Here is a 16,546-nt window from a genome sequence, read left to right on the forward strand (position 1 = left end):
GTTACGGTTGGTAAGTTTCAAAACAAAGTTGTGTGTGGAAGTGGTTTGATTTGAGGGTTTATTTCTCTTGCATTGGATTGATTTGATTTGTGCAAGCGTACTAAGTGATAACTGGGTTTATAATGGTGAGTGCTAACCCCTCTGAGACCCACACTTTAATTAAACAAACAGAAGCAGAGGCTCACTCATGGTGTCTCTCCCTCTCAGTCTCTCTCAGCGGTGCATATCTGCTCTCTGGAATACGGTGTTGAAACTTGCGTGTCATTGGCCCAAAGCAGGAGGGGAGGAGATGAAATGTGTTGCAGTGTAGGTTTGTCGTCGCTTGCCCATTTGGTGTGGCTGTGTCGACGGTGTTGGCGCTGCATGGCCGTTCAAGCTCATTACACCTCAAGGAAAGCTTTAAATGGACTTGGTGAAACATGTATGGATGGATAGTGACTGATCTATGGAGAAGCATTTGGTGATGGCAATGGGTGCTCAGGTGGTCCAAAAAGGTCAATATTTCTACTAGTATAGTGCTTGATAAAATAATCTTTGTAAAAGTATTGCAACTTTTTTCCACATTTAAAAAAAAAATTGTTTATTGCCTGAATTGATCAAATTCGAACGCGAAGGTCTAAAGAAGTGGTTGTTTTTTAAAGAAAAACAAAGCCAAAGTGAGGAAGCAGAAAATGGTTGCCTGATATTAAGCATTGACAAGTCCATTTCAATCTTCAGTTTGACACTTTGTCCACCTTAACTGATTTTCATTGAGGAGGGGGATTTAATTTTCAATTACCAATATAGAACCCAACATACCTGTCTGAATCGAATGTCATTTATAGTCCACACTGATGCATAACCATGCTGACATACCTGTTTTGTCGAGGTTTTAAGAGTGGAGCAGAGTGAAGTAAAAACAAACTCTGATGTCGGCGATTTTGAGAAGACGTGTCCATTTTCCATTTAGAACAGCCTTAACAGCAGCATATAGCACTTGTCATTGCTGTTTTTACTTATTTGTTTTAGTACACAGCTTGTCAACAGCTTAACAACCAACCAGTGGCTCTGATTGGCTAATCAAGTGACATGTGATATGCCTTGTTTTTATAAATATGTCTCATGATATTATGAATAGGGTATGATGCAACTTTTTCTTATAGTCTAGCTTTAATTTAGCAAGGAATTGCAAGAAATTGGAATACTGAATCATAATACTTTTATATACATAATGAATTGCAATACTTACAAAAAGGCAATAAAATCCCAATTAGCACCCAAGTATCATGACACTATCAAACCAAAAGATTAGCCCATCCTCGCAGCCCTTATATCTAGAGAACTTTAAGAAAAAGCAACTTGCACACTCGCACCCAACGTGCCCTCATACAACAGATTATATGATATGCTCTAAATTAGCATCCCATGAATGAAGTTATGGTGCTTCCATCTCACTGGAACACTTCCCTCTCGTCTCTGGTCTGTGCATTGATCACATGATCGCAGCCTCCCCGAATATATGTAGGTCATACAAGAATGATTTGCTTAATTTATATTGTGGTGCATAAATTTTCATAGCAAAACGTACGATCAGTGCGTGGAAACTGCCTGCTCGCACTGTGCCACAAAGGTTTGATAAAGTTTGGATCCTGCTTGAATGTGCTTCAGGTCAGGACATATTAAGAGAGACAATGAATTAAGCAAAGGTAAACAGAGACCTCCCATGCTGTTTCAACACAACTTGGTTTTTGTTAAGGCAGCTTGTTCACCTTTCAGTGAAAAATTCTTTCAATTGGCCTGTTACTGTTTGTCAAGCATTGTAGGTCAAAGTAAAAGCTACTGTAAAATGTCCTAACATGTAGAGGGTAAAAAATGTTTGTGAATTCGCCACCTGAAGTGAAAAACTCTCATATAATGTCAGCCACGAATGTGTGTATGTTTGCATGTGTTAATATTTTCATTCGTGAACCAACATATATTTTAAAAGCACATGTGCTTTAAATTGACAGCTTTAGCTATTTGGCTTTTTTCCCATTGACGTGAGTTTAAAACCGAGAGTTCAGTTTCTGGGGAAAGTAACATGATAAGTCCTTCAAACTTAAAGCAATGATAAGCATGGATATCAATTGTGAAGAATGTAAGTGGCCAGAAGCCCATCGATGTTGCCGTACATGACGTCATATCTGGAAATTGTATACACATGGGGGATGTGTGGTCAAGAAATAGTTTGTTTAAGGGCATTACAAAAGTCATTATTATTAGAATTATTATTATTATTACTACTTATTTCCAGTTGTACTGCAACGAGTATGATATGCAAGTGGATGGCACCATTTTCTAACAACCATCCACAAAGTTGGTTATTCAGTTTTTTTTCTGCATATAAACTTGGGTCGTGTTCTCCAGCAAACTACATGGACTGTAATTAAAATGTTGACTAACTGAACTCTAACAGATGTACACTAACATAAAACAATGCATTAAATGGTCCTAATAGTTACAGAACAAACTCAATGATGAACCACAATTCTTAGATGCAAAAATTTATTTTGGATGATAATACTTAGTATTATTAACATGATATGCTCTTGTGCTGGAGTTATACACTGGGGTCTGCAGTTTTACTTTTTGTCTCTCCTGTTGTCAATGGCTGCAGTTTCACATCAGCAGCAACAAAAAGAATCCTTTTGGTTTAGACTGAGATGTGCCTTCTGTAAATCCTGTCCGAGGTTACAGGTTTAATGATTAAAGCATAAAAAGGTACATGAAAATGGGATTGTGCAGCACTTTGCCAGTGGGTTGATCATTAAAGAACTGAGCTATTGCTCCTCGGGGTCAAAGGTCACTTTTGGAGAGCTGTGTGCCAATATATCACTGTGAGAGTGCTTTGGTGGGGGATTGCAGCCCCTGTGTTGAGATACTTGTGACTACGTCTGTAAAGCAACAGCCCTTTTACTGATATGCTGGAGTTTGCGTGTGTCTGTTGTGTTTGAAAATCTAAAGTCAAATAAGTATCAGGACACAGAAAAGTTTAGCATAAAACTTTTAGATCAAGCTGGAGAGCACACGTTTATACCCAACACACAGACTTTGATAGTGAACATGAGTAAAACTGTTCTGAAAAGGAACGTGTGTGTGTGTGTGTGTGTGTGTGTGAGGGCTGAGGCAGTCCGGTGACAGCACCACCAGACCAGGCAGAGATAAGAACACAGAGTAGTGATAACGTTTGTTCAGGTCATGTGAGACTTTCAAATGAAGCTGCAGCAGTGAGTAGAAACATAAATCCATCCATCATCATCGTACGTGTTTGCCTTTATGAATTATTAAGTAAATATATAACATCTCAAAAACTGCACACACTCAAGATCCAGTATGAGAAACTTTATTTATTTGCATAAATATAGCTGGATACATTTTTATCCCATCCATTCATGTCCCAGGAGTCTAATCCTGCTGTCCACTCACTTAGTATGCATTCTGTTCAGTTATGCACTGACAGACCCTTTGTTGCTTCTACCTCTGTTTCTACCATTGCTTCATTCTTACTTTCAAATTTTTACTTCACCCATCCTGCACTGTAAAATCTGACATGTTGATCTCACTTAAAATTATCTTGGAAACCAATTTACTGAGTTTTGTGTCATTGTTGCATCTTAACCACTATAATAACTTTGTTCTTTCTAAGTGTTAGCAATTTTGGTAAACCAAGTTAATCTGAGTTAATCCCAAGGGGGATTTTGTAAATACTGAAGTTGGGAGAGTTGCAAGTTCTGCTTTGTAAGAAGGTGATTGCATCCATCAGAATACAGTACAGTAAACTTGGTTGCTGAAATTTCTTTAATAAAACTCGTCATTTTTAGTTGCAACAACTTCACAAAATAACGTAAATATTTTAAATTTGAAGTAAATTTAACATTAAATTTAACAAGTCTGTACAAAAACTAATATTTTCCTTTTTTTTCAAGGCAATCATTTGGAGTAATATCAATTTGTCAGATTTTAAAGCCTGAGAAAAAAAAGCACTCATCATTGTTTTAGTTAGATTCAGAGTCCTGATGTTTCATCTGAAAGTCCCCCTCTCTCACTCAGCCTCCCCTTACACTCAAAATTTGGCTCATCAGCTGTTCTGTGGCTCTGGAGGCGGCCTCCTCCCTTTGTCTCGGCCTATAGGCTAGCTGGCTAAGCTAGTCGGCCCCTGCATTACTTTCTGGGCAACTTTAGACTAGTCCACTCCTGCTCCGTAGCTCCAAATATCCGCCTAAGCCGCGGGGCTGAGGGGGGAACACGGGGAGGAAAAGCTGGTGTTGCTGCAATGGCGAAGGGGATGGACGGCAGCCAGAGCTGTGCGTGAGTGCATGGACGGAAACAATACATAACTTTATAGTAGTGGTGGTTTAGGTGGTGATGGTGGTGCAGGCTGGTACGGGGAGGTCGGGGAATCCTCCCGTTTGATTTATGTGTTTTGGGTGAAGCTGTCAGGAGCGAGAAACAGAAGCAGCGCGCGCCACAGATTTTATTCCAGCGCTTTAATAAAATATATCCGCCGCTATGCAACAACACGGTCAGCGCATTTCATCCTGCGGTCGTGGATGCTGTTATACTATTATGCCGTTCACCTTTAAACACTGTTTACCACCGCGTGCAGCAGTGGATGGATGGATGGATGGATATCTACCGGCCAGGATGCGCTCTCCTGTTCTGGGTGCCCAAACCCACTTGAGGATAAGCGGGCAATAACACTAAATGTTGTCTTGGATTTGTGTTTTCTCTCTGAATGATGCTCCAGTTATTTATGGGCTCCGTGGATGCAGAGCTGCTGGCAAACAGCTGGTCGCCTTATGGGGCCGTTTCTCTTTTTCCTTTGCGACCTATTTTTTTTTTTTTTTTATCCCTGTCGAGCCGTTTGGTGCTTGGATACATTTCGGACGTCTTTAGGAGTCATCCTTATTGTGATTGTTGTTACCCATTGTTTACCCACTATTAATGCAATGCGTTTATATGTGTTAGCGTAACAATTTTTACAATGCTTTGATTTATATTTCCATTATTATATGGAGTTAGATTCAGAATCAGGATTTAGACGCACCCCGTACATGTAGTTCGTTGATAAATATTTACCGTTTTAGATATTTAATGTACTTTTGCCTTGACTTAATACATACATCAATTTATGTGTAAACATTTTTAGAAAAGGTTGCCGCCATTAGGCCTGTTGGCCTGTTTATTATTTTAGTGTCTTTATTTTTATTATTTTATATTATTATTTTAGGATTACACTGTCAAACACAGGCATGCTGTTAAATTATTACTATTACTACTCCACGAGGATATTATTGTCTCAGGTTATTTATGGATAATTTAAAAACATTTTCGATTCTCTCAACTACGAGTTTTTAGTGCATTACCGATGGAAATGAGCGCCATTTTTGCGTGTAAATACTACAGACTTCCCCAACAGCAGGCAACCCAAATCTGAGATTCCCACAGTTTTAAAAAACGCAGTGAAGACGTTGTGAAAATAATGATGTGTAATATGATAACCAGAATCAATAACATGTCAAATCACTCCCAGCCTGCCTTCATCCCTCTCTCTGCTCTTATTGCTTTTATTTCGGGATTGCACCGGGAATAATTTAAGGTCAGCAATACCTGTCAGCGGTCGCTGCCGTTCGATTAGACTACAAGAGGTGTGTGCTCTGTATCGGATTTTAGCAAGACCTTTTGATTGCATATCTCTATCTCTTTCTCCCTTTATGCTGCAGTTCCTAGGAGCTTTCTGGAAGCCGATTCCTTCCATCAAATCATCGGGAAATAAGAGGAAATCTCTCGGTGAGTCCAATACTGATTTTACTATATTTTTGTGATGATAACGTGTGTGCAGCTGCAGTGCAGTCGTTATTAAACCATGGTGAGTGTGACAAAAACGCTGACAAAAATGCCTTCGACCAATGTCTGTGTTAATTTGCTTCTTTTTTTTCAAGTTCAGATTATCACTCATCTAGTTTTTAAAACGCATGTCTTAGACGGTGCTATATAGCCTATATATATTATTTTTATTTATTTATTATCTTTTTTTATTTTGTCTGCACCGTATGCAAGGCGTCTTTGTATGCCAATCTCTGCCATATGCTTCATTTTTGTCATATAGGCCTACATGTATAAGTGATATTATCAATATTATTCTAATAACCATAATATTATTCATATTATTATTTTTATCATGCGGTATAATTGGAATTATCACGGCGTGCCATTTCACCGTTTACAAAAACAGTGCAAACAAAGTGCAAACTTAACGTTCACGCAGATTAATGAACACGTGGAAAGTGATTTGCAGTAGGTTGGAGATTTTGTTGCAATAATGCATGATTCGTTTATTTTGTTTTCTTTAAAAATGGACTGAAATGTGTAGAAAGGTACAGCCGGGTGCGTGCGAAATCTTGTGCATGGGTGTGTGTATGTGTGGGTGGTGTAATATCATGTGTGACACGTGCTAATGTAATATAATCCAGAGGTGTGAAGGACAGTGTGGTGACCGCGGGTTACAGCCGCAGCAGGAGACACACGGGGGTCAGTTCATCATTTCATAAGACAGTTATTAAAACATCAATGCAATAATAACCTAAATGCTACACCAGTTATTATAATAAGATAGGTCACAGCTGAAGAATTGCCTTTTTTCATTCACACCACATAAAGAAACAAACACAACAAATAATTCTTCATTCCTCATTTGTTTTGAGTGTTTGAGCGTTGGCATTTATAGCAACACAGTGGTTGGGCCACAGTAAAACTGCGTAAAATATGTTTTAAATCCCGTAGTCGCAGGAAATTCCTTTGTGTCATCCTCAGTGGCCTACATATCTGAAGTCCAGAGGGAAAAAAAAGAAAAAAAATGGAAAGAGGATTTCCATGGCTCTGAAAGGCAGAGAGTTTCAGTTGTGAAACCCAATATCCGTGACTCAATCCGAAACACGGAGCCGCCGATGCGCGTCTTCCATCCAAGGAAAATAAAGAACTGCCATCCCTTACAAGCACCGGCGTGCTTTTACAAGTCAATACACACATGTAATCCTCCCTGCTTATTTCTTCACATGTGCAGTCTCTTCCCACACTGTTGCTGAGTGGAAAAAAAGACAGACAGAGAGACAAAAAAACAGCTGATTAGTGGTTTAGTTAATGAGTAAATAGGTTTTTCAGCAGCAGTGAGCAGATCCTTCAGTCCATACAAAAGATGGTTTGAAGGAAAAGTTGCAGACGGACACATTTCAGGCTCCCACCTTCCACCTACACGGAGCTCATCCTCTCATTTCAGCAGCCCACAAGCGAATGCTATCTGTTTTAAAGTTGGGCTGTTTACACACGCGCGCGCACTCTCTCTCTCACACACACACACACACACACACACACACACACACACACACACACACACACACACACACACACACACACACACACACACACACACATACACACACTCTGCTGGGTGCGAGAAAACTCATAAATCTTACGTAGCCATAAACGACAGGGGTAGCGTCCTGAATAATAAAAATAGAGAGAAGTGAGAGAGAGCTCTACACACACACACACACACACACACACACAGAGAGAGAGAGAGAGAGAGAGAGAGAGAGAGAGTGGTGGGGGCATAAAAAATAGTCAAGACACCTTTATATTTTCATTTCCATTTTGGTCTCAGCTCTCAGCGTCTCTTTCCTTCTGGGGTTTCTTGTCACTCTTTTTTTGCCTACTTAACCTCTTTCTTCAAATCTTCCTTGTGTTTTCTTCCTTTAAGGAGACCTGGAAGTGAAACATTTTAAGTTTCTTTTCTCGCCATAAGAGCAGCTTATGTCGTATTCTTTAAGCTCTTGTTGATTTGTTACATTGTTGCTGTTGCGTGTTCCTTTTCTGTCAGTCTCCTTCTTTCCACTATTGAGCCTACTTTCTTATTTTATTTAGCATTTTCAGTGCATAAGTAGCAGCAGGGGGAGACAAGGTGTTGAAAAGTTAACAATACACACTATATATCTAGTTTCCACAGGGAGGATTGGAATGGGCTGCAGCCCCCCAAAGTAATAATACAAAACAAAACTACTTTATTTCCTGAAAAATGTAGCGGGAGACAGTGACAGTCCTTGTAAAAAAAAAACATCACGCTGCCTGTAAAATTTTCACCAAACATTAAATAAATTCACCAAATCGCCACTAACAGATGAATGACAAGTAATCAGTTATACCGCCCAAAAGTGTAGTAAACAAATAGCATATCATCAGTCAATACACCTCCAAATATTTACATTTGTCTCACTTGGTGTTAAGATTGCAGACGTGAAAAGATGTGTATTCAGTGTCAGCCATTAAGAATTAAACATCCCATGTTATACAAATTTTCAGGTGCGTATTTTCGGATATAGCATAGCATGCTGTGATGTTTTAATTTTCAAAAATCACATTCATTCATTTGACATTACTTTTTATAGTAGTAGCCTATAGCTGTGACATCACAAACTCACGGAAATCTTGACGGCTCATTTAAAATCCATTTCTGAACAGAGACTGTGTGGAGTTTTCTGTTGATTGTTTTGATACTTACACAGTATTTTTGAGCACCTGTATCTGTTTCTATTAAATAAGACATTGAAATCTGACTTTTTACAATCTGGGAGCTTTAACATTGCCATCCAACAGAGAAATATAAGCGGTGAAGACATTATGAAATAAGAGATGAATGGTGCTATCAGCTGTTTGCTTTAGCCTCTTTAGTTTGGCATGTTAATAATAATGTTCTCACATGACGTTGACAATAATAATACAGCTTCTGTGCCTGTTGGCCTATTTATTAGACTGGTTATCCTGTTTTATATGTTGTGTTAGATTGAGCCTGTTGCTTACTTTGACTGCAAAATAGTTTGATGTTACAACCTATAATTTTAATTTACATATTCTAAATAAAACACTAAAATACTCTACAGGCAAACTCAGCAAAAATGACTGCTAACCCCTGATTGGAAAATTAAAGGTTGGCTTACAGGCATACTAATTGGCCTACTGATTGTCTGAGGCTGTTATAAGATGTTTTGGGCCTAGCAGACTATTTAAGAGAGTATGGACTATCCCATCCAAACAAGGCCAATGCTGTTTAAACTGAAGATTGTTGACGACATCGTTTTATATTAGTCTACATAAACGTTACCCCAAAGTTCCACTGGTGAAAATAGCCAGCTGTTGGGTGAAAAAAAAAAATTTCTTTAAAAAAAAAAAAAAAAAAAAACTAAATAAAAAATGAAATTGCAAAGACTTAATTTTAAGCTAATGGCGACACTTTAAAAGTAGCTTGTAGTCCAGTTGTGAGGACTAACAATAGTGCCTGCGTGTTTCACTTTCAGCCAGTGAAATTAGCATAATTTGTGAGTGACGCTGAGCTGTTTGATGGGGGAATCAACGCGCCCGCGAGTCAAGCCCCGTTATTTCCTCCGTTACACCCCCGTGAGCGTTGCTGATAACCGGGCTTGTTGTCAACAACATACTGAGATACTGGGATACTACCACCACAACTACTCCTACTAGCTGCTGTTGCTAGCCCTGTGGATTTAACCCAACATAGCCTCCCAGGGACCGGGGCAACGCGGGAGCACAGCCCCAAAGACAGAGAGGAAGACGCGGAGGGAGAGAGGCAGGCGACCCGGGGAGACGGAGAGAGGAGAGGACGGAGAGGAGGCATTAAAAGGAGGGCGAGCAACCACCCAAAAATGCGATGGGGTGACATTTTGTGTCGGACTCGCTCCTCGTGAGGCTGTGTGACTGGCCGGCTGGCTGTGTGAGCGACACGACGCTTAAAAAAGACAGAAATTTGAGGCCATTGTTATCAGGCAGCAGCGGTGCAGCCAGCGCTGGTGCTGGGGCGGAGGGTGGAGGTGGAGGGCGGGTGGGGGGTGGGGGGCGCGAGCAGGCAGCAGGCAGGCTCCCGGTAAGCTCGTTCAGCTCGTGCGCTAGCTTGCCATGCCTGTAGCCTATTAGCCCGTCCGTTAATTCTGCCCGTTTATCGAGCCTCCCCCAATTGAGTCCGTCTAGCTGAGCCGTTCATGCCACACGGTGTCCGGCTCGCCGCCCACGCGCAGCCCGCTCCGCCGCCACTGCCGCTGCTGCTGTTGGCTCCAGGAGGTGTTGTGGTGGTGGTCGCGAGCAGCCGTGCTAGTCTCGAGACAGCACCGGAGGAGCAGCGGAGAGAAGAAGAGGAGGAGAGCAAAAAGAGAGAGAAAGCGAGCGTTATATATTTAATTATTTATTATTGTTATTGATTAGTGCGTGAGGACTAATCTGGGATGCGGTGTTGTTGGGTCCGTGCCGGACTGGACCGGGACCGCCGGTGCTAAAAGAAGGTAAGGAGCATCACCGGGAGGCAGGAAGGCCAGCCGGTAATGCACGAGCTCAAACAACAAACCAGAGATAGAGAGTGTGTTTGTTCGCTGTGCAGTTTGTGAACGGCGGAGAGGCTGGCTCAGTGATTTATGGCCCGTATGACTTCAATCCCGGTTCAAGAAGAGTTCACAATGCTTTAAGCTGCTGTAGCTACCCGCCGCAAGCTGCCCCCCTTCTTCTTTCGGCCTTCCATCTCTGTCCTTTTTTCTTTCTCTTCTCTCATTTCTTCTCCCATTCTGTCCATGCACTTAGCCTACAGCTATTTATTTACAAAGATATGGCCGACCATTTTTATGTTATGGATTATGGGCCACTTCTTCCCACAGTGGTTACCTATTTTCCCCCTATGGACCTCCGTTTTATTATTTTGCTAATATGTGACATTTGAATTCACACTGAACTATTTTGATGCTGTAATTTTATTCTCACATGGGGGCTTCACTGTTTGTTGATTTCAGCCTACATCGAGGCCAACATAGCAACAATAGCTGTGATGGGGCCATTCTTTTATTCTTTCCGGACTGGGCTCCATATAATTGGCCCCTCTCTGTCTGTTAATGGGATAAGGAATAGGTGGATTGTCCAAGTTAATGCATTCTCTCTGTGTCTCCCTGCCTGCATAGCTCTTCTCATGGCAGGCGCCATTTGTAATTTTATATCCCAGGATAAAACACAGACACTGGACACCACTGGCCGACCTCTCTACCCCCCCTCTCTCTCTCTCTCTCAGTTGTTTTTGTTTGGGTGGCTGTTTCTCTGTCACTATAAGTGGATTATATAGGGAGGCGTCTAGTAAAGTTGGTGATTGTATTAAGCTGTAGCCCTACAAGCAAGGGGCAGAGACATTACGTGTCCCGTTTAATGGCGATACAGTGATATGATTTAATAACACATTCCTCCTACACTCGCTGCCACCATGGCCTCTCTCTCTCTCTTTCTCTCTCTCTTTCTCTCTCTCTCTCTCTCTCTCTCCCTCTCTCTCTCTCTCTCCTTGGGACTATTCCTCAGAGTAAATAATTAGGATTCCAGCTTGTCTACTAGAAAGATAAATGGCTGACATGTGTGACGTGCTGAGAGCTGGAGTAGGGCTGGAGGACTGTCTAATCACAAAAAAACGAATAATAGTACATTTTAAAAAACGAATGAGACATACATACATACATACATACATACATACATACATACATACATACATACATACATACATACATACATTAGCTACAAACACACACAGAAAACATATATAAGCTGTCTGTGTGTGTGTGTGTGTATGTATGTATACGTATTAGAAAATAGGTCAGTTTCCTTGTTGTTTTTGAATGTTTTATTTTGGGTCGTTTTAGGTTGTTTTCGTTCGTTTCATTTTGTTTTGTCGTGGTGTGTTTGTTTTTTATTCATTGGGGGACTGTTTTTGTTTTGTAGGAAACACATCTGATGTTTTGGTTTACACTCGTTGAAGCCTAATGCTATTTGTAGATTTGGGAAATGTGTCATTTAGGCCTAGTGTTATGCTGTTTATTTATTTATTTTTCAATAACTGCACTGCACATACATGAATCACAAGGAGAGAAGAAATTTCTTTCTGTTCCCTCTCGTATTATTTTCTAGTGTAGGCCTACATGGCTAACGACGTAATTGTTTCATATTATCTTCGCATGCGCTATAGCTATATATATATATTTATATATATATATATGTATGTATATATATATATATATATATATATATTTATATATATATATATGTATGTATATATATGTATATGTATGTGTATATATATATATGTGTCCATGAACAAACAGCTTCAATTTTATAACACTATTAGAAATAGTAGAAAAAGACTTAAAGGCCATAATATCAGTGTGTGCTGTTTTTGTGATATTAACTCACGGTATGAATTATTGGTGAGATTGAATAATTGAGCCTCAGCAGTTAGCTGCAGCGCTGCCATGCAGAGGCTCAATCTGTGTCAGATGGCACAGCCAGCAGAGCCGCTTCACCTCCGTTTCTCCCCGTTAAACATTTTATCTCTAGAGGAGAAATGAATGCCAGGTGCTCTCTCGCGCCTGACAAGCCGGCCTCTCGCGGCCACAGGCCCACCCCAGCGGTGAGCGCGAGATAGGGAGTCAAAGGGGGCTCATACTGCTGTTTTTTTCTTCTTTTTTCTTCCTCTCTTTTTCCCGAGGCCCTAATGAATCACTGACTCGTGAAGCTTCTTCCTGGAGTTGTTTCTTTTTTTTTTTTTTTTGCTGTCTATCTATTGTTGGCCTCTTTTGTGTGAAACCAAGTCCAAGTATTTTTTTGTTTTCTTTATTTAGGCCATGCATTTAATTCTTCCCTAAACATAGATCCATAGCTATAATAACAAAATAGGAGCGTTTGGATTTTTTTTTAATTCTAGCCCCGATCACCCATCCTAAATACAATTATAAAAATTATGTTTTGAGAAATAATCCCGACATCACCTTCTTCAGCAGAGATTTGCCTTATGCACATCACATTTGTTAGTTTGATTGCATTCAAAGCACCATGCCTTTCTTTGTTACTCCGTTCAGAAAATCTAAAAAAAAAAAAAATAAAAAAAAAAACATGTTTCCACTGACTTGTTAAAAAAAAATCCACCGTGATGCAAGAGTAGCCTGTTATTCAGCAGCAGTGATCGCTTCCGGAGATAGACTCCTATGAGTGAGGTAACAGCCGAGCAGACCGAATATAGTAAATCACATGTGGAAGGCAGAGGTTGACAGAAATAGGCTGCCTCCATCAGTCACAAAGGAACATACTGAACATACAGGCCACACTCACTGCCGCCATTACACAACAAAATGTCACGTTCAGCATGAATAACAGCAGACACGGCGGGGTAGTGCTTTATTACAAAAACAGTACATTCAATAATATTCGCTTATTAAATAAGTAAGAAACGAAATATAATAATGTTTAAAAACAAAGTAATTTTCTTTAACTGTATTCTTAAATCCAAAGGTGAGGCGTTGTCAGGATTCTTTAATTTAGTGCAGAAAAATCCGAATAATTAATATGTTATTAATACCTGCTAATATTACAACCATTACAGATATTAACATAAGAAGATGGTTTATTATGTTACAACTTAGTAATAATAACATTAATAGGCCTAATAACATTTTTAGATACGATTATGTTAATTAAGTCAACATTTCTACGAAAATTGAGCATGAGATTTAAGATAGATAGATAGATAGATAGATAGATAGATAGATAGATAGATAGATAGTTACTTCATTAATCCCAACAGGGCAATTATTGCGTCCAGCAGCTCATATAAAAAAAACACATAAAAACATAGACACAATCACATTAAAGAAAGAACTACATTCATGTTTCTAAATGTGTGTGTGTGTGTGTGTGTGTGTGTGTGTGTGTGTGTGTGTGTGTGTACACGGTTTGCCCTCCTCCTGCCTCCTCCAGGAGAGCATCTGCAGGCTGTGCACTGGGCTCAGAGGGGAGGGGGATGGTGGGGGGGGTGAGGAAAGAAAAGCAGTGGTTTCTATTCATGTCATGCTGCCTTTCATGGGAGGAAGATGGATTTATCTCTCTTATTTCTTCATTCTGCCTCTCCTAACCTTTCAGGTCAGATTGCAGGAGACCGTTGGAGAGGCACCGTCACGTGACCCCCGGTACCAAATGGTCTTCCGGCAGTGGCTCTCAACAAGGACCGGAGCACAAGAAGACGCCGCCACTTCTCTCAGAAATGCAGAAGACAACATACTACGACAACTCCTCTGCGATTTTCGGTGGCTACTCATCCTACCAGGTGCAGGGGGCGGCAGCGGCTGCAGCAGCAGCCGCCAACGGCTTTGGGGGCTACGATGCACCGGTCCCAGTGTCCCACCACCAGCCGGCCTTCCAGTCTGCAACCCATCTGGATGTGGATTCGTACCAGCGCTCGGCCTGCTCTTTGCAGTCACTGGGCAGTAACAATGGCCACCAGCAGCAGCAGCTAGCCAAGACCAAGGAGCTGAATGGCAGCTGCATGCGGCCCAGTCTGCCGCCTGAGCACCACCCCGGCTCCCAGGTGTCCCCTCCACTGCCCCCCAACCCCAGCAACGGCAATACTGGGGCTCAGCAGCCGGGGGGCAGTGCTGGGGCCTCCTCAGTCTCTAAATCAGGCCCCAATAAGTCATCCAATTCTTCCTCCTCCACATCGTCCTCCTCATCGTCCTCCTCCTCACTACCCCCCAACCCAACTATGGCCAAGCAGATCTTTCCCTGGATGAAAGAGTGTCGACAGACGACCAAGCAGAAAAACTGTTCGCCCAGCAACAACTCTGGAAATGGTGTGTTAGACTACACCTGTCTCTGTCTGTCTCTGCTTTGATCCCCCTCTCATAGCACCACACAAACAACATGGCTTAGCAGAATTCCTTCTACACCAGTCTCTCTCTTTCTCCTCCTCATTTCTTTTCTTCACTTCCCTCTGTCCTCTTATTTCTTTCTTTGTTCATTTTCCTTCCTCATTAGTCTTTTTTTCCTATTATCCTGCCTTCTTCCCATCACCACATTCCTCTTTCCTCACCTCTCTTATCAACATCCTCTTTCAAGCCCCAGATCCCCAGAGAATTTGAAAGGTTTCTCAGTCTATTATGGCAAAACAGATTTCTGGTTCAGTCACTGGTTTAGACAGGCAACTAGTCAAGCCTGTTATCTGTAGCTGGTGAAGTCTGTTTGCTCTGCTCCAAGGTCATTTTAGGCAGCTAATATTCCTTTTAGATTAACTGAAGTGGTTGCTGAGCTGGATTTACCAAAACATTTGTCTTATATTTGTCACATATGTCTTGCTGAGAAACATGTTGACGTGGGAGCTGAAAAGCATGAGCCCAAAATCGAAAATCTATTTTACTTTGCATCTTCACACTTATGATATTTAATTGAGTCTTTTGGATGACTAAAGCCCATTAGTAACTTGCAAATCCCTGAATGTGGCAAACAGTGACCAGTAAAAGAGATTAAAGATCAGAGGCATGGCAGTCTGACAAATAGACTTTGAAAACCAAGAGGCCTGCTCAAATAAACAAATAAAGGGTACTATATTTTTTTTTATTTTTAGCAGCAAAGAAAACCCATATTCTTTATTTTATGAAAAGGAAAGTTAGTCATTTCTATTGTCTGCGTGTTAAGTGCACAGCTGGAGTCAGGAAGAGGCAGAGGGATGAGAAGGAGGCGAAATAATAATACCTATTACTATAATTTTACTTCTGAATTCAATACACCTAGCAACACCTCCAAAGCTGCCAAATACCAACTAATTGATCAGGCTGTTTCTCATGCACTGTTCTTACATAAATCTTTGAAAAATGTGTGTAGAGCCTGCGTAATCGGGAGGGCAACCAGGGGACCAATGTGCTGATAGGAATAAAAAAAGGAAGTAAAATAAGGAGTGTAGGTCCACATAAGGAAACAGGTTGGGGTTGTGGATTAGTTAAACAAACACAGGACTTTCCCCCGGGAGACCAGTGTTTGTGTCCCACGTGAAACCAAGTAAACTTTGAGTTACTTTAATTTGCATTGTCACCAAGTTTCTTTTCCTCAACCTATTTTTTTAACGTTACATCCCTAATACTAACCTACACAACTTTACATTAAGAATATAAAGTATGTACCTTTACAATAAGCCTATAACTTTCTGATAAATATGTGACTTTATGTTAAGTATGAAACAGGACGACAGCTAATCATGTTTCTTTTACCAAACTTACCCTCCATAACTTAACCTACCTAACTCATTGTTAAGTACATGACTTTTGTTTAAGTACATAATGTTTCATTAAGCATGTAACAGGGTGATGATTAACTATGTTTCTTTTCCTAAGCCAAGCCTGAAAAACTTCACAATCCTGAATCTAACCTAGTTTGTTGGGTGTTAATTTGTAGATATTATAGGAATTGTTGTATGAGGATAGGTTGAATTAATACATTGTATATTTTTTGTTGAAACAGTGCACAACTAAAAAAAAAAACAAGTCCTTGTAATTTTACAGCAGTTACATGCTGGAACTATTTCTTGGAAAAGGCCAGCCAGTTGCAAAGACTTCCTTGAGGCTTGTATTTTCAGCGAGGCTGCCAGGTTCGGTTCCATTCTACCTGTACAGAGATCTATACTAAACCC

At 40.7% G+C, this 16,546-nt stretch overlaps 1 protein-coding gene across 11 annotated transcripts in view; it reads left to right on the plus strand.

Annotated features, from left to right (window-relative positions):
* hoxb3a (homeobox B3a) overlaps window positions 1-16,546 on the plus strand; it is a 101,873-nt gene that overhangs the window by 77,659 nt on the left and 7,668 nt on the right. For 5 of the 11 annotated variants that reach the window (XM_088091307.1, XM_088091304.1, XM_088091303.1 and 2 more), the window contains exon 4: window positions 14,011-14,717. In XM_088091307.1, the coding sequence (XP_087947433.1) occupies window positions 14,011-14,717 (707 nt within the window). Of the gene's footprint in view, window positions 1-3,989; window positions 4,323-5,741; window positions 5,809-9,943; window positions 10,359-12,428; window positions 12,506-14,010; window positions 14,718-16,546 lie in introns of those variants that run through there. The other 6 variants (XM_042504530.2, XM_088091308.1, XM_042504532.2 and 3 more) reach the window with 4 other exon arrangements.

Source organism: Plectropomus leopardus, chromosome 18, assembly GCF_026936395.1.
Source record: "Plectropomus leopardus strain MGB_pleo_1.0 chromosome 18, ASM2693639v1, whole genome shotgun sequence".
Classification (NCBI taxonomy): domain Eukaryota; kingdom Metazoa; phylum Chordata; class Actinopteri; order Perciformes; family Serranidae; genus Plectropomus; species Plectropomus leopardus.